The sequence below is a fragment of the Procambarus clarkii genome, chromosome 66 (assembly GCF_040958095.1).
Source record: "Procambarus clarkii isolate CNS0578487 chromosome 66, FALCON_Pclarkii_2.0, whole genome shotgun sequence".
NCBI classification, from domain to species: Eukaryota; Metazoa; Arthropoda; class Malacostraca; order Decapoda; family Cambaridae; genus Procambarus; species Procambarus clarkii.
Window position 1 is genome coordinate 25055285 of NC_091215.1, and position 22222 is coordinate 25077506.

Below are 22222 nucleotides of genomic sequence, written 5' to 3' on the forward strand. Positions count from 1 at the left end.
ATATCAGGCAGGTCTCATTTACACCCATCTTTACTCTTTATCGGCCTATTCTTCAAAAATGTAGACATTATCTTTGACTATGCTACTTGAAAGAACCAAAGAACCTTGTTACCAAACTAATGCATGCCAATAGAGTTCAATAATACATAAAACAAAATTTGTGTACCAATATTAAGTTACTAATTTTTACTAGGAGAATATTGCTAAAGAACTTTGGCAACAAATAATACAAGTTTTTTTTTCATATCATTGATTTCACTTAATTGTATTTGTGCATCTTGATGACTAACTTTCACCCAACGTTGGTTATACATTTTTGTCTCTACTTGATATCACTTATTTATGCAGCACTGTAGATAAGTAATATACTCACATATATATAAAAATAAAGGTCATGTGTCTGTGAATAGGTGTATAATGCAGAAATGTTTACACACTTTTTTGTAAACTGAAACATCCCGTGCTCCTAACATTGTTAATCCAATTTTATTTTTGTCGCTATACCCAAGATAATTAATTCACAACATTTTGCTTCCAAAACTGTTGTTTTAAATCTGTAAACAGATTACAAACTGAAATTAAGTAAACTTTTTTTTTGTGTGTATTGTAACATCAATAGTTGATTATGCAAACAAATTATGCCTCGTTAAAAATTTAATGATGGATGGAAGTGATGAAATAGGTACAATGTGAATATAATTAGAATTGACAATGTGAGAAAAATGCAGGATTGTATGACAGGTGATGTATCTGTAGTAAGGTGAGTTAGTGAAAAAGCTGAAATCTGGCAGGAAGGTTCCAAGAGGCTATGAAAAATGGTTGGATGTGACAGTCGGGCTTCCTTGCCACTTTGTTCTTATCATTTGCCTATATGGAAAAAGGAGTCATGAAGTTACAAAGCATCGGGTAACTGTATTTGAAATACAAATTCTATTTATTTTTCAGGTGTACTGTAATATATATATAGAGGAAAATAATAGGTACAGGTAATATCTATTTGTAAGGTGAATGATTTATATTTAAGTGATTGAATGAACTTGAGATAGCTATGAAGTATGGTATGTGTAAAGGGGTGCTGCAGTAGATTTTATTGTGAAATATTTGCAAGTCATCATTTTTATATGATGAATGTGATTCCAAAACATTTTTGTAGTTCCACCTCCTTGGTTCTATAAACCTATCTCCCATGCCCTCTTCTCCATTTTATACCTTCAATGGTGTAATTATGAGATATTTTAAACCAGACGGAAGAGTGATCAATTTTGCACTTCTGAAACCAGTCCAATCACACACATTTGCCTACCAGGAATCAAACCCGTAACACAAGGCTTAACAGACAGGTATTCTAACCACTGTACAGTGGCTGTCAATAGTGCTCCTACCCACCATAAAACTCATTATTTACAACAACAATATATGTGGTCCACTAAGGAAATAGTAATAAAACAAAATTTATAATGGTAATGTTAATATACTTGCACATTATTTCAAAATCCAATACACCAGATTCACAGTCTGAAAGGCAACTAAGTGGTAAAAATAAATATGTTAGTCAAAGATACTGCAGACTTAAATCCCTGTCTAGTCAGCACTGTTAAAAGTGATAGATGAGCTTAATAATTTGGTATTTGTTTTCCAATGTCAGGTTTCATGTTATCTGGCATGAGTTTTAAATCACCCATTCAGTAATGTGAAGTAATTTTGTTGCTTTGAGAGAAGTTGGACGCCACTAAAACTGCATTCCACCAATTATGATAAAGCAGATAGCAAACAGAAATTTCCCTCTATAACCAAGATTCTTGGTATGAGTTTTAATTGAACTTATGATGCAATTTGGAATATCCAACAAGAGAAGACACTCAAATCTCAAACAATTTCTTAATGTGACATATTTATATGGTCACAACATGCAAATCATTGTTGTGTATCCCATTTACCTTTTCTAGTTCTGATCAGTTAGGAAATTGGTAAATCTTAAAATGGCCTCAATTGCATTTAAATGTTGTAATTTTTTTAATAAATGAAGAAAGAACTATCTTAAGCCTTAAAAAGATTGATCTCGTTTCCCTGCAGCTGCATATTTACTTCACCGAACTTAGCAAATAGGTCTGATATATAGGCAATGTTATACCTAATTAGTCATTGGGAATTATAAAAAAAACATTTAAAAAAAGTCATTTAAAAAAAACCCGATTATAATGCCAAAAATTACATAGGTGTCTTAAATGGATCCTTTTGACAGCCAAGCAAAGCCAAAATCATTATTATTTTAACAAAGCTTCTGGAATAGTTGATCATTGAGAGCATCGGCCTTAATGTTTTAACTGCAGTAATGAGCTGTGCAGATAATTCTTTTAAGATTTTTTTTTTTTGCAATCAGATGTTGGTGAATAATGCAATGAATGCCAGCGATATTAGTAACAGCTTTTTTCAAATATGCAACAAACCATGATAGCACCCAATCATTGAATATTCTGCATCAGTTGCACAAGCATGTATGCTAGTAAGTGGAATTTTGCTTATTTTGAAGAACTGCTCAACAACACGAAACACTGACTCTATCTGTATCTAGTTGCCCTGCAAATAACTCTTTGGTCAAACTTTTATCCTTAATGAAGAGCACATAAACAAGTAACAAAGATGTATGTTGCACAAAATATTTTCCACATTCTTTGCCAGTTCATCCTTGTACTGTATTATTGCCGAGACGAATTGACTGGTAGTTTTCCACTGAATGTGTGCGACTTTCCAGGCTTAGAAATTACCAATGAAATATTGTATGATTCACATGTTCCATCTGTGTTTTGTAGCAAAGAATTAGAAAATATGCGTGACAGTGTTGGGCACTTTTAAAATGTAACATGAGGGATGGAAAAAATATATATTAATTCTTTTTGACCTTGTCAAAGTGTGCTTCAAATGATCTATCAATCTGGAAGGCTTTGTTGCCTCATTGGAAAAATTTGCCTACATATTATGCATATTGATAGAAGTTGGTTGCTTGTGCCTTAATAAATCAACATTTCAGAGATTCATCATTATATTGTCGAAATATCTCTTTGGATTTATCTACCTCTGCAATTTGTTTTGAAATTATTAATGTAAATTGAATTGATAGTAAAAGAGTTAGTTCCATGTAAAAAAGATAAAAACAGTGCAGAGAACTAACAGGCAGACTGGTTGCTAAAGTAACACTCCATAGTAATCCCCCCTTTCTTATCTTGAAATTAATAAACTAAAATATTGTTTAAAATGTTTAACATTCACTTACCAGAAATAATGCCTAAAATATACATTTGCTTTAATGTAAAATCTAGGTACTGTATTACACAGCTATTTGAATTGAAGACATACACCTATACAGTGTGTGTGCATTAGTGATATGTACATGTTATGGTTTACTACAGTTTATTATGTTTTCCAATTTTATAAATATTGTTAATAATAATATTTATTATTAGTAATGTTAATTAATATTATAAATAATATCTTTTTTTATATAATTATTATAATAACTAATAAGCAGTTCGTTAGTATTGAAGGCACTAAAAACATTAAAAGTGAATTCACACTACAAGACTACACTGTAGAATGATGAGTTGTAAAAATATATGTTCTGTGTCACTTCTACTCCCCCCCCCCCCCCCAGTGTTCTGAGCACCCATTGTTGGTGGTGTTGCCCACTTTGGGAAATCACTGTATTAGGTGTGTTTGTGTGTATTAATAAACCTTAATTTAATTTTGTTAGTTTTTAATTGTTCATAAGCACATTATTTGTTTCAGTGGTGGATATGTGACGGTAAATGGAGAGGTTAAACGTGTGAGTACAACTACTACAGCGGGGCAGACTATAACAGGTCCCAGTGGAAATATGAGAAACAGTAGTACCAGCACTGGAACAGCAGTGATGGTAGGCACTATGACTGCTGCTCCCCATACTACTGAATATATAGAGGAGGTAGTGGAGGCAGAGGGTGTTGTTATGGCCGCCTCCCACCACGAACCCCTCACAAAACGACCTAGGATGGAAGGGGATGGACTTCCATATGAAGATGAGTAACTTAGGCCCCCAAACCCATGACAGTTACATGTTTTTAAGCCAATTAGGCAGTGGACGTCAAGCAACGCAAGTCACAGTTCTCAAGCCAACTAAAATAGTGATCCAGTAACTAAGTCAGACAGGTGGTTCTCAGGTTGGTGAAATTCACAAAAAAAAAAAAAAAAAAATAGCGCTCATTTGAAGCAGAGTTAACCGGTTACGATTTATAAAAGATAATTACTTGCATCACGTATGTTGACACACATTATACTCTGTTACTGGGGGAAAAAAAAGTGAGGTTTGAGATGTTCTCCTTCAGGGATTATAAAAAGATGATTTGTTTAAAGTTTATAAACAATCTACACATATGGTAAAGGTGCAAGACTGAAAGACTTGTGCAGTGGATACTACTGTAGTGCCTGTTATATGCCATAATTTGACAGCTCTTGGCAGGGAGGCTTTGTACTCCATTAGTGGACATCAAATGACATGTCTTGTCACAGTGATGTGAGAGAATACAGAGTTCCAAGGATCAGCTGTGCCTAGGTGTTAGTGCGTCACACCATTGAGACTTTTGTCATGTACCTGAAGAGATTATGGAGGTTGCTTCAGAGGCGACTTGTGCAAATTAGTAAATGTTTGAATGACATTTTAATGCCCATTAATTGCTCTGAAGAAGTTAATGACTGTGTTTAACGAATGTTCTGTTTAAAGTGATTTTTAAGTTTTGATGAAAGGGACATCCACTTTTTCAGAATGATGACATTGCTTGCATGTACACAATATTACTTGGCTTTTCTTCTTATCTACATCAGATTACTTTTTGATTGACTTAGTTGAGGTGTTTATTGTGTAAAATGATAATATGAATGGTATAAAATAGGACATAGCCATATTAAATGTTGGTACAGTACTTTATTACTTTTCCGAGTGAGTCTGGCCTCGCTACCAAGTGTCATAGTGGAACGAATGAATTTTTTTTAATGGTCTAGTGCAGTACAAGTTTTTAGATGATGTGAATTAGTGTGATTAATTTAAATATTCTTTGGGGGATTATTAAAGTGGGTAACATGGAGAATTAATTTTTCAACAAATAAGTTGAATTTTTTTTTTCATTTTTATTTTTATGTACATTAGTGAAGTGTGTGGGAGTAGAGAAACCCTGCCATATATGTACAGTATCAAGTGTGATTAGATCTGCTTGTGAAAGCAGAGGTTATGTTTCCCTAAGAACTTTGTAATAAACATGTAGTATAGTGTCAAAACTCCCTTATTTTTCTTTAATGTCTGAGAGGCTATATGTGGTGTAAATGGTTATAATGCTATATCTGTATGGAGAAGGACAGTGTCATATAAAAAGAAATGTTAGAAGGAACACTTCCTTTTCTTTTTTGTACATAAACAGAACAAATGTAGAACTCTAGATTTTTTCAGAATTAACATGTCACATCAAAATGTTAGCTCCTAATTGTGGGGAATATTTATATTTTAATTGTCATCTCCAAATGTTACAATGATTCCACCCTTTATCGTGGCAAAGAAGGGTCTTACTTTAGTTGTTAAAAGTGTCAGAGTCCTCTATTGTGGCATTCACATACAACACGTGATTATGCCGTAGTCAGAAAAAAATGATGTAAATATAATTACTGGTTATTTTCTCACCTGTGGCAGGTGGCAATAGTTTATATGAATATCCGAGAATCATCACAAGCAGCAATCAAATACCATGGCAGTATTTGTACATGTATTGTTTAATAGGAATTTCTATACCCTTCAAATTTTTAATTTACAAATTTAACATTACTGTAACAAAAATGTTTAATTTGACCTTTATTGTTTTTAATCAATTCTTGGGGATGAGAATTATTAAATTGGGCAAAGGTGACAGTTTTAATATTCATATACGAGAAGATTGCAAACTATGATGACTCCAGGTGTTGCTTGGTTATTACACTGCCACAGAAAGTTGTCGTTATATATTGTCATTTTTCTTCCTGTGCAAATGGAGTCTATAGGTGAAATACTTTAGTGACAAAAGGTTCTGTAGAGACTTATAAAAATATATACTATAGATGAGGCAATTTATAAAAGTTTGCGGCAATTAGCTCAACATAATTACTTATTAAAAACTTATTGGATACAAACTTGTTCCATTTATGCACTTTTTTCTTTCAAAATTGGTTACCAAAGAATCTTATTAAAATATATAAATGTAAAGGCTCCGCAAGTGTTATCTTTTGTTAAAAAAAAAAAGAAAACTGATCCTCTTAGAAACACTCCAGTTTTTCTTGTTTCTTTTGTCCTGTGATAGGAACTAGTATAGCCTGTACCATTCTTTGACAATTTTTTCTTAATCTGTTCTGTTAGTTTCAGTTTCTTACAATTAGACCTATGATATCCATATTTGCTTCATGCTTTTGGTATGCCACTTACCAAATGTAGTCAAGTATTGCAACTCCTGATTGCTAGCCAGTTTTGTCTTGCTTATAAATGAATGGTAAGATGGTCTTGTCTTGTTCTAGTTTTTGTTTATAGAGACGGATTCAAAAGCAATGGCAACCCCAGTGTTTCAAGAAAATATGGTGTGTTTGATTATGTGTGCTTTTTACTTTCTTCATTATGCTGTGAAAGTCTTATAGACAAGGCAATAACATTACAATGCTGCTGGAGTGAGAGGATGTGCAACCCAGCTTCATATACTGAATATGTTATAGAAAATAGTCTTATCTGGCCAGTCATGCCTGGTCCGAGCAGATGAGATTTATCCTTACAACTTGAAAGATGTCAAACTTTGTGATGCTTCAACCTGCTGGTAGTTGGTTCAAATATCTGATAAGATTGTTTTTGTACTTGTTAGTAGTGTTTTCACCAGGCAGGCAAGTGTGATACCAGGCTGAGGTGCCAAGCTTAATTCTTGGAAGAAAAGACTTTACACAGTTGTAGTGTTATTCTATGATAGTGGATTGGTTTATCCAAAAGATTATAATAGTTATATTAAAGATCATGGGTAGTACTTTGACAAATACTTGTGTTTCTTGGTGAATTTTAAGAGGTACAAAGTTCTTTGTATTCTGTTAGCTGTAAGCCAATTAGTAGAACTTAATCTGAAGGCACTTAAACAGCATTCTATGAACATTTTTAGTAAATGTGCATGTCAGATGCAGGTTCGTCAGGTAACACTAGTATTTCATAAGGAGCTATTCAAATATTAGTGGAAAGCTAGTCATCCAGGATGACTTGGATGAAGTCTCAAGATTCCTAGTTTATTGATGGCTTCCCCCTAACCCTTAATACTCCTGACATTCAGGAGGAATTGTCCTACCCTTCTCGAACCCTCCCCAGTTACTTCAGCCACCAACCCACAAACTCTACCCTGCCTTGATATCATAGTGATTCGTATGTACAACTAATAGAAGCAGAGTGAAAAATAAACCTATTAACTCAGAAGATGCAGTTTCATTACAAATTCCATTGGTTGAGCCTTTCATAATATGGCCAATAAATAGTGAAAAAGAGGCATGAATAAGTGTGCAGATTTTTTTTTTTTCTTTAATTGGGATTTAGGCCTTCAGCCAGGTTATAGAACTAGTTAAAGTATTATCTTAATTATTGTGTTCAGCTCTAGGGAATAAACTCTTGCTCATCAAATGACAATAGCATGATTAATATTCATAATTTTGGTGAACTTAATTAAATTATGGCAAAAGACAAGCACCTATTTTGGGAAGACTTGAAATGCATAAAATAAAGGCACATCAGTTGATGTCACTGATACAATATCATTAAAATGATAAGTTGCTTCTACAACTTATTTCTATCCTACAAAATAACTTTACTTATTAAAAGTATTTTTGTTGAACACGCTGACCACCTCATTCTCTTGTCGTTTTAAACTCTCCCCATCCATGGAAGCAGCGAGTGAACCTCTTTGATTCTTTACCTTTAAAAGTGCACAGTAACTTCCGGGGAAGGTCAGGTTGCTTCACTCTCAAATTCTGAACATAAACCTGCAAAAAGAATTACATGATCATACCCCATTGGCCTTGGAAATAGTATAAAGATTGATTGATTGTAGGTATTAAACCCTACTACTGCAATTTTTATTTGGAGGCTACCTCTTTAAGTGCAGCTTTCACAAAATTCAACAAATAATTTGAACTTATGAAATGAGTTCTAAAGAAATAAGCAAACAAATCTTAGTTTGGATGTACTAGGCATAAAGATTTAATGTATTCCCCCCCCAAAGAGAGCACTGGAAAAACTTCATATATATGTAGTCATATACTGTATATGGGACTGGACTTACCCAACTTTCCTCCCCCCTCTTCTCCCCAGAGGGAGAGGAGGAGGAAAGGGGAGGGAGGGGGTGAAGAGGAGGGAGGGAGAGGAGGAAAGGGGAGGGAGGGAGGGGGTGGAGAGGAGGAAGGAGGGAGGGAGGGAGGGGGTGGAGAGGAGGAAAGAGGAAGGAGGGAGGGAGGGGGTGGAGAGAGGAAAGAGGAAGGAGGGAGGGAGGGGGTGGAGAGAGGAAAGAGGAAGGAGGGAGGGGGTGGAGAGGAGGAAGGAGGGAGGGGGTGGAGAGGAGGAAGGAGGGAGGGGGTGGAGAGGAGGAAGGAGGGAGGGGGTGGAGAGGAGGAAGGAGGGAGGGGGTGGAGAGGAGGAAGGAGGGAGGGGGTGGAGAGGAGGAAGGAGGGAGGGGGTGGAGAGGAGGAAGGAGGGAGGGGGTGGAGAGGAGGAAGGAGGGAGGGGGTGGAGAGGAGGAAGGAGGGAGAGGAGGAAAGGAGAGGGTAAAGTTAGGGATGAGAGATCCAGGTGCAGCTGGGTACCCCCACTAGTAAATATATATATACAGTATAGCAGAATATGTAGGTTGCAGGAAAATACGTACAGTAACTAGCTGCAATACTAAGTTTGCTCACAAATTTGTGTTGGGCTTACTCAACTTACTGTTATTGTACTACATCCAACAAAACTTGAGTTTCCACACTATCTTCTTGAGGTTATCTTGAGATGATTTCGGGGCTTAGCGTCCCCGCGGCCCGGTCCTCGACCAGGGCTCCTTTTTGTTACACACCCCCAGGAAGCAGTCCGTAGAAGTTGTGTAACTCCCAGGTACCTATTTACTGCTAGGTGAACAGGGACATCAGGGTGAAAGAAACTGCCCACTTGTTTCCGCCTCCACCAGGGATCGAACCCAGAACCTGGGGACTACGTATCCGAAGCGCTGTCCACTCGCCTGTCAGGCCCCTTACTATAAACTTACTACTGTATATACTTACCACTTACAGCTTGCTGTCAGGCCCTATAAATCAAAAATATAATTTAAAAGAAACTTCAGCTTACCTTTTTTAATTTGTCATCTTGTCTGACACTGTTGATCTTGAAATGTGCAGTTCTTGAAAATTTATATAAGCTACCCTCTGGTTATCCAAATTTGTCTGGATATGCCAAAATTGCTAAAGATAATTTAATTTTCCAAAATTATTCTTGACAAACAATGTACCAGTCTGCACTATCCAGCCAAATCTCCAGTTATCCGGATTTCTGTTTGGATAGGGTAAACTTTGGCAGATAATTATCCACACCAATTTTGGCCAGATAGCCCAAATGCAGTATGTACTGTATTCAGTTTTTGGGAATTTGAATAAGTGAATGCAAACAATGTGGGATATTGGAAAGAAGAAATGGAACATGAAAATACAATCACCCCAAAAAGTGTAGAAATCTTCTTAGTACAGTACAGGTAAATATACCAAAACCTGCACATTTTTTCCACCCAGAACTCTGCAAGAGCTCAAGAAGAATATTTGAACAAAGGCCATCCAGCTTTTCATACAAGAGGAGCCAGGCAAATAAAAGCAAAAGAATACCACTATGAAAACATCCCCAACTCTACATACCACGATGTTTTAGCAAGAGAAGGCATTATTTTAGAAGAAGACATTATTAGTTTCCCCTGATCAGACTGCATTTTAACAAGAGAAAATCATTTTTTGCAAAGAATTTGTTTTTGGTGCACATCAGGAATGTCATTTTAAAGCCGTGCAGCACAGTGGTTAACGAGGATAAGTTCCACCTCCTGTACTGTGGCAAAAACAAAAGTATAAAAACAAACTACATATAAAACTCGGTAAAGTCAAACTATAGAATAAGAGAGCAATATAAAAGGTCTGGGAGTAATCATGTCTTAAGACTTAACTTTTAAAGGACACAATAAAGTAGTTGTCACAACAAGAAAAATGACAGGTCAGATAATACAACCTTTTAAACAAGAGATGCCATACCAATGATGATACAGTACTCTTCAAGACACTAGTGCTCGAGGATGAGATATTGTTGCACAATAAAAGCCCCATTCAAAGCTGAAGAAATTGCTGACTTGGAGATTGTGCAAAGAAGCTTTACTGCTAGAAGCCACTCAATAAAATATCAAAATTATTGGAACCAATTAAAATGTTTAAATCTGTCTTCTCTAGAGTGCAGGTGAGGGAGATGCTTCATAATATACAGTTGGAAAATATTAGAGGGACTGGTTCCAAACATGCACACAGAAATAAGACCATACGAGACCAGAAGCATTACAGGATATGCAAGATAGCCCCATTGGAGAGCAGAGGTGCATTAGGCATGATGAGAGAATTTTATCAACATCAAGGGGCCCAAAACTTTTCAACACTCCCTCAACAAATATGGAATATAACTGGTCAGCTTCTTATGGTATTCAAGAGAGAACACAATAAGCACCTCCATAGGATACCTGATCAACCAGGCTGTGAGCAGCCACATCTAACAATGTGGTTGACCAGACTACCAACCAGGAAGCCTGGTCAGAGACCGGGTGGCAAGGACATCGATCCTTGGAATTAACACAAGGTAACCTCAGCATTACAAGCAGTCTCCCACTACCTGAGTGAGATACTAACTGTAATACACCCACACTGAAGATCTACGCGTGTGATTTATTCCCCCACTCTTCCACTGTCAAGATAAAACCACCGAATCATAATTCATTAGCTTGTGCTCTGGAATTCTTTCTTTGCTTCTGCTTGTTGCAAGAACTTCGAGTTTACTTTTTTTATACATACACGTGTGCGCGCGCACACATTTATTTAGACAGTAGTGCATTCATTAGTCATTTACCTGAGCAGATTTGAGGGCCAATTTTATCTCCACATCTGATGCTTTTGATCCCAACCAGAGGAAGACCTGTTGGCCATCATCTAGAATCATTGTGTCATCATCAGCCAGATCATCCTATAAGGAAAAGAATAAAAATAATCTTGGTAAACATCTTGGGTGCCTTAATAAATACAGCTACACTCTCTCTCTCTCTCTCTCTCTACAGTACTTTATCATAGACAAACTATTTTTCATAGAAAAGATGAGTAAACTATTTTTTTTATGGTGACAAAGTATGGTGACTTTTTAAATGGTGTCAACTCTAGTCAAATAAAACAATGTACAGTATTAACTTGGTATTGTATGAGAAACTTATCACCAAGCTGGCATTCCAAGGATATGAAGATGGTAATATAATGAGTATAGAGGATGAATTTATTACATGGTTCTGTAACATAAGTTCTATAAGTAGTTTAGTGTAATTAACAAAGGCTAGTGTAATTTGAGTATATAAAATATAGTAATCTGCAGAAAGCCTATTGTTCCTATGCAAGGCAGCTCACATATATACAGTATATATAATTCCCATTGCCAGGGACAAAGTCTGTACTGTACTTGGGGTTTTTGAGGTCCCAAGACAACTATCAAACCTTTCCCAGAATGCAACTAACAGTAACTGCCCAACTCCCGGGTACCTATTTACTGCTAGGTGAGAACAGAGGCATCAGTCGAAAGGAAACGTGCCAACCGTTTCCGTTCCACTTAGGGATCAAACCCAGGATCCTCAATTCCAAGTTTACTTCAACTCTTGTACTTACTCGACCAATACTTCTAATTGTCAAAGTTTCATCCTATACTGTTATGTTACTTGGTAACTTGCTCAGCAGACTCACATGGGTATTTCCAAATAAATTTTTACCCATGTATTTTCCAATTTGAATTCTCGTTTTGTGTAACTTTGGTTGATGTTTTTAGAATCTTGTTTATATATTTCCTCTTCAAACACTTATATATTCTCAAGGAAGGCATTTAATATGTATTATTCTAAGTCTCACTTCATAAGAAACACTCCTAATTCCCATGATCAACTTCACTCATCCTCATCTGTTCACTCAAGAAAATTTATGTACACAGAACTGCACTGCATATCATATTTGTCCAACAAAAAGGCACAAAAGAAGCAAGGTTAGAGTGTATCTTATAAAATACAAAGATCACAAAAATTCTTCATATTGACTTCACTTATTTGCACAGGTGAGCACAGGAACAGATGACTTCTGATTCCTGTTAGGTTGAGAGCTTTCCCCTTCCCACACCTCTTAGTAAACCTTACCCACTAGTTTTCCTTGAATACAACCTGCCAATTGTTTAACCACCAGGTACCCCAATTACTGCTGGGTGAACAGAGGCAAACATTTAAGGATTGACACCCAGAAAAATCCTCCATGCCCAGGACTCAAACCTAGACATATTGTCCGTGAGGTACAGGGTGTGTGTGTTACCACTGCACCACCAGAGATCTCTGTCCCTCAATCACTGTCTCTTCATGCAAATAGTTATCACACTACCATCAAACACTGTGATCACAAAGGCAAAGTTAAAAAATAATTAATACTTATTTTGATATTACTAAACTTTAGTCTATATCTGTCTCTAAATAATACCTGCACAGGTTAGTCTATATGTTTATACCCAACATAAGGCAAGGTCAAAGTACGGGCCCGGGTAGGTGTATAACTACCAAGTATAGTTACAAGATACAACTGTGGTGGTGTGTCATCCCAGTAATCTTTGTCATATGACACTTTCGAACTACTGATGATTTTGGCATCCTTATCACTTAAATTGTTCCAACCATCTATCACTGTTTGCAAAACATAACTTTCTAATTTTTTTTTCAGCACCTTTGTTTCCTTAGCTTGAATCTATGACCTCTTGTTTTTGAAGTTACAGGTTTAAAAAATTTATCTGACAATTTTGTTGATTCCTCTTAGTATTTTGCATGTAGTAATCATATTGCCTCATTTTCTTTTATCTTCTAGCTCTGGCATATTAACACCTTTAGCCTCTCCTCATTGCTCATTTTTCAGCTCCAGAAGCCATTTCATGGCATGCCTTTGCAAGTTTTTTAATTTATTTATATGCTTCTTGAGATATGGACACCATACAACTGCTACTTATTCCAGTTTTGGCCTCATAAAGGTCATGAACAATTTCTTTAATATTTCACCATCCATGTACAGTACAGTACAGTACTTGAAAACTATTCGCAAGTTTGAATGCATACCATATGCTCCTTCCACAATGTTGTTTGTCAGGCATGTCAAACTGAGGGTCCCCAGAGGGCCATATGGGTCACATTTATGTTATCAAGAGGGCCACAAATGACAACTAATTGAAGTCATTTAATAAAAATTAATTCATAATATTTTGTCTATTATATTATATTATGTACCAAATTATAGTATCCTTTGTGCGGGCTGCAGGTGTGCTTGGAAAAACCCGCATGTGGCCTGTGGGCCGCATATTTGAAATGCTTGGTTTACATGGTCCTTTGGTGACAGTTTGCTATCCAGAACCATCCCTAGATCTCTTTATCAGAGTTCTTTTCTCATATTCCAATTCCTTAACATTGCATTTATTTACAGTGAATTCCATTTGCCAAATGTTGCTTCATACACTTATTTTGTTCAGGTCATCTTGAAAGGCATGACAATCCTCCAAGTCTTCTTAGAGGATTCTACCTTCCCTAGTAGCTTAATATCAGCAAACATGTTCATATAGTCCTGTATTCCTTTTGGTAGATCATTTATATAGATGAACATTACAGACATAAGGGCCGAACCCTATGGTACTTCACTAGTAACACTTCTCTAGTTTGATATGTTACCTCTGAATACTGCCCTCATTTTTGTCAGAACATTTTTTACAGTTAGGGAGCTGGTGGCTGAGTGGACAGAACACTGGACGCGTGATCCTGTGGTCCCGGGTTTGATTCCAGGCGCAGGCGAGAACAATGGGCAGAGTTTCTTTCACCCTGATACCCCTGTTACCTAGCAGTAAATGGGGGTGGAGGCCTGGTCGAGGACCGAGCCGCGGGGACATTAAGCCCCGAAATCATCTCAAGATATCCTCAAGATATTTTTTTTTTTTTTTAGCCATGTCAGCAGGCTGCCTCTCACCCCTCCAGCATGCTTCCATAACAATGTCTTGTGTGGGACTGTCTTTTTAAATACGAACAGATATATGCAGTCGATCCAACCACCTCTTTCCTGTAAAATCGCTGTGGCTTTATAAAAACTAATTAGATTTGTTACACAAAATCTTTCTGTTCAAAAGCCATACTGTGTCTTATGTAATTTCTTATGCTAGTTCTACCCATTTGGTTTTAATTATTTGTTTTAGTGTTTTGACTGCTATGCTTCTTAATTTAATGACACAATCTATAATTTAGAGGGTCTCTGCTTTCATTTTTGTAGATTGGAACCATTTTTTACTGTTTATTAAATACCTGTGACAGTGTCAGACCATGAAGGAAGAATTGAAACAAGAATTTCCTTAAGTACTTTTGTATTTAATAATATATCTTAAGAAAGCTCATCCTTCTGAAGATGTATTATTAAATATGAAAGTACTTAAGGAAATTCCTGTTTCAATTCTTCCTTCGTGGTCTGACACTCACATTTTTCATCACTTGTTAATTTTAGTGATTTACACACACACCTGTACTGTATCTGCTATGTTCCTGAAAAATCAATTGAAGTCGAAAGCTCAGCTCAGGTGCACACACACTCAGAACCCAGGTTGAAATGTCATCTAGGCCAATGCTTTGTTTCTAACTACTGTAGCCCCTTGAACATTATTTCTACTTCATCTCTAGAGAATTGTGTATACTCTACATCGTGTCTAATAAGAAAAACCATTTTACACACACACTTTGGAACTGTTCATTTAGTGTTGCATACATTTTCTTTTCATTCTCTGTGAATCTGTTCTCCATTTTCTATCTCTGAAAGCATTGTCACACTTACTCAATGGAGAAAGGTACAGAATGTCAAATATCTCTACTTCTTTCTTGATAAACAATAAATCCAGCATTGATGGACACCCTTCTCATATTCTCATAGCCTGATTAACACGTTGATACATAAGAGCCTCCAGGATAAAGTCTAGGAAATGGCCAGTTAAAAAATCCTCTGTTCTTGTTTCATAGGCTTCCCGGTCTATAGTTTTCAAATTGAAGACGCTATCAACAATTGTGATTTATCTTTATCTGCTCCTTGTATAATTTCTTGCATGATCATTATAAGACTCATTTGTCATCAAGCTCTTCCTTAGTCCATGTTTTGCTTAACACACCATATATATGTATTGCTTGCTGGTGGACTGTAGGCAAGTTCACTGTACAGTATTTCCTTTTCAAAACACCAAAAATAAAAAATTATGGACTTACTTCTATCTGCATTGTTGTTTACTAATTTACTACTGGTACCCAGTTTTTTCCTTACTGCTAGTCTAATGTCTGTTTCTTTATGCTCATTTATGTTTTTGACTTCCAGACATACTGCTTTGATTGTTTCTCTCTCTTCAAAGCATGTGAAAATGTTTCTTGCATTTTCTTGCAATTTAACAATCCTTTAGTAACCACCATTTGAGCTGGCCACAAAGTTTCTTCTAGTATATCCTTATGTAACTCTTAGTTTTGGCTAGCCTGTAGGATTGCTCCAAGTTCTTCTCTAAATTGATCTATTTTCCTGTTAATTTCTTCAAATTTGTAATCTTTCATTTTCCATGTTTTCTTTTCTTTCACTTGTTATTTCATTTGTCCCTCCTATCTCCTTACCATATCAGTGAAGTTGGTAATTTCCTTCTGTTGCAAAATACTTCCTTGTAAAATATTCTTCGTATGTGTGATCTTTGTATTCATTTTCTAATTTAAGAAATTTTCTTTCATAAATCTATAACTCCTCCTTCAATCTTAACACTTTCGCCCGGGCATGACGCAGCATTGCGTCATCCGTTTACTGTCGGTAATGCCGGGGATGACGCAGCATTGCGTCATCCACTTTAAATAATCGCCAAAAATCAGGTTTTTATCCGATTTTTTTGGGACTGGTTTTAAAATGCGAGCCGATGTCTTCCCATTTTCTTTGTTGAGCCTCGTGGCCCTCAGGCGGCTTAGCACACGCCGTGGGCCCATTGTTTTCGCTCCACTGTTGTGACCAATGTTGCCTCCCCTCGCATCTCAAACGTGTGAACATTTCGGCTATTTTCCGTGGCTATATTTCTTACTGCGGCTTTAGAAACTATCTACGCTTACTCCACGATCGATAGTGATCATGAACAAGGCCCTTCCAGGAAGAAAATTGCAAAAGAAAGGCTTGAAAAGGGCGGGAATTGGGAGTGTAGCTGGAAGGCGTCTGAGCGCTCGCTTGCGGCTAACGCGTGGCCCGTCTTCAACTCGTCGGCGGTTGGAGCGTGACCAGGTTTTTTATTTTATATGCTAATGTTCCTCTAGAGAATTCTATTGCGAACCCATTGAGACCAAAATGAAAGACCTAGGACGAAAATTGAGGTGACCAGAGTGAAAATAGTGAAAACATTTTATCGCGTTTGCGCGCTCCTGGGTAACTCGTTCGCACTTTCTCTATTTGCTGCGGGTAATTAGCCGAGCTTTTGGAGTTTATATGCATTTAGTGCTGTAGAGAATTCTATTGCGAACACAATGATACAAAATTTAATCTCGTAGGACGAGAATTAAGGTGACAAAGTTGGAGAGTATACACTTTTCAGAATTTACGCACGCTCCCGTGACACCCTGGGTCCCATATCGCACAGTTGAGGGGTGGCGCGCGGGGTGCACGAAAGTGTTAACTTCACAGTCAAGACAGCCTCCTTTTCCTATTTCTTTAGTGAAAACCCTTGAAATTTTTCATCCCTTACTGATACTGGTGATCCCATTGCATTCGTCATTTTTGTTTGTTTAGATTTTCATCTGCTTCCATTCAGTAGCCCCCCCTTTTTTTTCCCCTCAAAATTTTCCTAGATTTGTATGTCTTAATAATCCGCTGCCCACAGGATGGGGGGCGGTGTGCAGGACAAACATGTAAATTGTGACACTAGCTCTCCACATATGTCAGTTGCTTAATTTAGAACCTGTACTTGTTGATGTGACGACTTGTATTGAATTTTGTAACTAGCTCATCAAGATTGTAACTTGCTTAGCTAAATGAATTGTGGGGTTCAGTCCCTGAGCCCATTATGTGCCTCTGTAACCCTTTCCACTACCGCCCACAAGATGGTATGGGGTGCATAATAAATGAACTAAACTAACTTTCAATAATCGTCACTCTTCACCTTCTACTACTGCTCTTGGTATATTTATGATAACAGGGACACTACTTGCATAGCTCTCTCTCCAAAACTACCCCTAGATAATAATGCAACGATCCTGCTGTTCCCTAATCACGTCATCATCTGCTGTGCATGTGTGTGTGTGTGTGTTTTATTTAATTTACACAAAGACAAAGCAGGTGAGAGGTAGCTTTTATGATAGGCAAATGCTATCCAAGACCACTGCCTGTCTTCCACAACCTCTTACTGAAGAAATTGGCAAAGAAATCGTAAACACTTAAAATTTACAAGTAATTGCAATTTTTGTGTTGATAAGCATTCTATTAACATCTTTACTTATGGAGAGAGCATTCAGATTGGCTTATTGGGTCAGGCAAAGTTATTTTTGTAATTTTTCAAAATAAGTGCCAAGATGACCCTGTTAATCTAAGTCTGTGTGTACATTAATTCATGAGCTTAAATTGGGTAATTGATTTGAAGAAACTGGCAAATGAGGCCACTCTGACACTAAGAAAGCAAAAACAATGTGGATAGGAGAAAAAAGTGGAATGAATATTTGCTAGCATTTTGTGACTAACACATACAATTCCTTGGTAAATACACTTATTGCTGTTTTTGATATGATGTTTATATATTGGGAACACACATGACCCACTATTGAGTTACTTTGACTATTTTAAATTAAGATAATTAACTTTTACTATAAAATCCCTTTTGTAATGGTACAGATGGAAGTTATTTTTCTTGTTAGAAGTATAATATAAAAAACAAATATAAAAAAATGATCTTGGTAACATCTTAAACAGAATAGGGCCAAACTTGCTGTGCTGCAGAAAGAGTTATTGAGGATTTGTACAGTTTTTTACAATCTCCTCGCCAGTTGATACAATCTTACAAGTGCTAATAAATGTGTAAACTAAAATGTTAGCAGCAATATTGCTGATATGTGGCAATACATGCATAAAAATAACTTACTTGACAAAAATCAGAACATTTTTCAGAGACGGCAAAGTATCCCTTTTCGTTCGAACATCGGAAAAGTCTTGTGTGGCGCATATACGCTGCATCCTTATCATAAGGTTTACGACCACCAATACCAATCCAGAAGAAGTTCTCCGGTTCCTCTCCTTCTCTCACAACCTTTGCAGATGCAAATAATATAAAGTTAACAAAATAATTTGCATAATTATTTTGGAAATGAACATTTAGTACATTTTAGATAATGTATTTCCATTCTACTCAATTCAGATTTCTTGAATTACAAAATTTCATTAAATATTTTATCAATATATAAAAAATTGTGTGTATGCTTAGGTGTGAGACCGTGCAATGAATAAAAATGTTAAGTCAATGTTCTTTTGTGGTTCAAACTGTCAAATTATCAGGGAAATGCAAGATGAGAACTCGAAGAGGTTTTCACTTGACAGCATTCAAGCCACTAAGAACTTGCTTGTCAGTCTTATGTGAATGGCATAAAAAACTTTCAGAAATTTTACCAACCCTCGGCTTTCTCACCATGGACCCCCCCCTCTTCAAGCAACAGCCTTGCTTCACACCTCTACAAAAAGCATCCCTTACACCTCCCCCTACAGTACACTCTCGACTAAGTATGATACTTATTACTGTATTAACAATTCAAATTTAAAAATGTGTGTATTTAGTTAAAATAAATTATTATTATGGTCCAATCCTAACAGTGTAAACATTACCACAAAGAATAACCTCATTTCCTCCATATTACCCTAAACTCTTCCTGTAACAATTTCCCATTCTTTGAATTATTTTAATCCCGTGTGTTTTCCTATTTTTTCTGGTAGACACTGCTTCATATATAGTAACCCAGCATGTCAAACTGTTGACAAATATTTCAGATGCATGTACAAGTTTTAAGACTTTAGGGCATTACAAATATCAGGTGGTGGTTAACAAATGGTCACCCCCTCATGGATGATTTCCAAGGAAAACATTACATCAGATAAAAGCATCAGCAACTGATGCTTCTCAAGTACTAGCCTTCCAACTTGAAAGTATACCAATGAAAGGATACAGAAATTTATTTTAAATTACAGTATGTAAGAATAAAAATGAAAAATAACACACCTGGAGGCTGTATTTTTCTGGGTCATACATTTCTTGTGCAACTTCTTCTGCCAGTCTTCCTTCCTCTTCATCACTTTTCTCACCCAACCATACGTATACAATACCACTGTCATCATCCTGACCAAATGGAACTTTGAGAATATAACAAAACTCAGAGTTGAGAGATGCTGCATTTGGCTTTATCTCTATGCAGCGCGTAAAGAGTGGGGAGCCATTAGATCGCATATGGAAAAGTTCGGGCTGAGGCTTCTGAGGTTCCTCTGGCACTGGTGGTGGTCTTTGTTTAGGCTTAGGTTTGGGTTTCACTGTTTTGGCATCACCTTCATGTGGTTCTTCTTCTGGTTTTACTTGCTGCTTCTCTTGTCTCCGTCGTCCCGAGTGTATGACAAATTTTCTCTTGAAATGAGCCATAAATTTGACAGCTTCTTGTTGCTGGTGCATCCTCACCACTTCAAGCTTATCTCCAAATAAGGTTTCAAATTTCTTCTGAAGACTGAAGGTGAATGTTAGCCACCCCATATTGGAAGCTTGTCGTCCTTGCCAAAAATATACAACACACTGGAAGTCATCCTCTGGCTCTGCTTCCTCCTCTTTTTCATCTTCTGGGGGTTCTCCAGGTACCCAATAACGGCATAGAAACACATAACACTCAGAAGAATGGAAGTGTCCAAGTTCATTTTCTGGAAGTTTGACAAACTTCTTACCCTCCAAAACAAAGGCATCCATTGAATCTAAGTCATCATTCCACTCATCCATACACTGCTGTGCCTCTTCTAAGGTCATTGGCTGTTGCCGAGGTGTGAACAAGGCACTCAGGTCTACCTTAGTCTCTTGTTTAGAGGCCCAATCCTTTAAGTTGGCCCCAGTCTTTCTCACAGACTCTGCAGTGCGTGTAAAGTCAACATCAATAACATCTGTCCAACCATTGAATTTTGTTTTAAAAACTTGTGGCTCCGTTCCTTCTTTAACAAGAGTAGTTACTGCATGGTCTGGTCTAATTATCATCTTCAACAGTTCTTGTGACAGTTTCAGGGCAGCAGCTCTCACTAAACGAGTTGACTTACGGCCAATCCAAACAAAGACATCACAGAAACAATCCAATATATACACATTCTTTGTTTTAAGTAATTTCTGAACCAATTTTCCTTCAGGTACATCAACTTGGGGTAGTTCAAGGTATCCCATACCAAGTCCAACTTGGTAAAGTCTTGGAACAACAGGTGTAAATTTTGGATCCACATGCTCTTCAATCTCTAAATCCTCCTCCTCACCCTCTTCTAGTCCAAGAGCTGCCCAAAATTGTGGCCACTCACTATGCTCCTTATCCTGAACCAGTGTATGAATTTCAGCTAAATTTTTTCGCTCTTCTTTGTTCATCTTTTCTGCACTTAGCCTCGTTTTGGTGGTTAATGTTTTCTTTGCTTTACTCCCTTGCCAAACATATATGACTTTACCATCATCGAGTAAAAATACATGCCGAGGGTCCAAGGATTCGGCTACACATGCCACAGTCTCCAAGTGAATGCCAATGTTAGTTGGAAAGATGCGATACAGACGAAGTGGATATTCCTGGAAAATGAGAGTACATTACTTTTTGGCATTCAAGATGAAAGTGTAAATGAGACAAGACATTAGATTCTAAAATACACAGTCCAACATATAACATGGCCTAACATCTTACTGCACATGCTACAAGCTCTATAAATAAAATTAACTAAAATTTTGGCAATGACAATTTATAAAAAGTAACACACAAACAAATTCTGAAAAAGAAAGATCAGGGTTCTGGATAGAAAACTGCCACATTAAGAACATTCTGCAAGGAGTGTATGCTATGCTTTCCAACTTTAGAATTGCTTTTAAAAACTGTACAAGTTTGGTTATCCGATGGCTGTTGAAATGGATATTAGAGTTATTAGGCCAAAATCGTATCCACAATGTTCTGCCAAACTTCACCATATATAGACAGAAATCCAAAACTGGGGAAATTTTGCTGGATATTAGGGTATGCCCTAATGCCAAGAATGGCATTAGGGCATACCACAATAATCCCATACAGCAGTGGGTCGAAGTGAGGGGTATTGGAAGTGTTGGGGCGGATGGTGTCGGGGTATGGGGTGTTGTGAAATATGTAGGGTAGTCGGGAGGGACTGTCTGGGGTATTTGAAGCATGTTGAGGGGCCTATGATTACTATATAACCAAGAATTATATTAAAACAATTTATCACAGCAAAAAATAAAGCAACATTATCTTTATAACAAATAATAAATTATCAAGAACTGTGTTCAGGCTGAAGAGTTTAGTTCCCTGCTAAAATTAGAGTTTTTTTTCTGCCTGACAGCCTACATAATGTGCCTGCCTGCCCCAACTGGACCCATTCAGGCCCAGTCAAGCTAAACAAGCCATGTACTTTCTACCTTGCTTTGAACCACAGAACTGGGCCATTAGTGAGATTTTCTTTTTTCATTTGTTTTCAATATGAAAAATTTGTTTCCATAGTAACTTTGATAATTTGTTGCAAAAACTATATCTGGTATCAGCAGCAATCATCCTGGTGGTATTAAGAGAAAGAAGATTGTGCTAATCAGTAATGTGTAACTGAATTCTGAAAA

At 36.9% G+C, this 22222-nt stretch overlaps 2 protein-coding genes across 4 annotated transcripts in view; one reads left to right on the forward strand and one right to left on the reverse strand.

Moving 5' to 3' along the window:
* Window positions 1–7486, forward strand: part of LOC123769264 (forkhead box protein K2) — a 101107-nt gene extending 93621 nt beyond the window's left edge. For all 3 annotated transcript variants that reach the window (XM_045760348.2, XM_045760349.2, XM_069309877.1), the window contains exon 10: window positions 3784–7486. In XM_045760348.2, the coding sequence (XP_045616304.1) occupies window positions 3784–4060 (277 nt within the window). In that variant the 3' untranslated portion in view covers window positions 4061–7486. The remainder of the gene's footprint in view (window positions 1–3783) is intronic.
* fliI (FLII actin remodeling protein) overlaps window positions 1452–22222 on the reverse strand; it is a 37619-nt gene continuing 16848 nt past the window's right edge. The window contains exons 11-14 of the mRNA XM_069309876.1: window positions 19610–21178; window positions 18485–18649; window positions 11177–11290; window positions 1452–8046 (exon numbers count right to left, since the gene is read on the reverse strand). Of these exons, the coding sequence (XP_069165977.1) occupies window positions 7912–8046; window positions 11177–11290; window positions 18485–18649; window positions 19610–21178 (1983 nt within the window). The 3' untranslated portion in view covers window positions 1452–7911. The remainder of the gene's footprint in view (window positions 8047–11176; window positions 11291–18484; window positions 18650–19609; window positions 21179–22222) is intronic.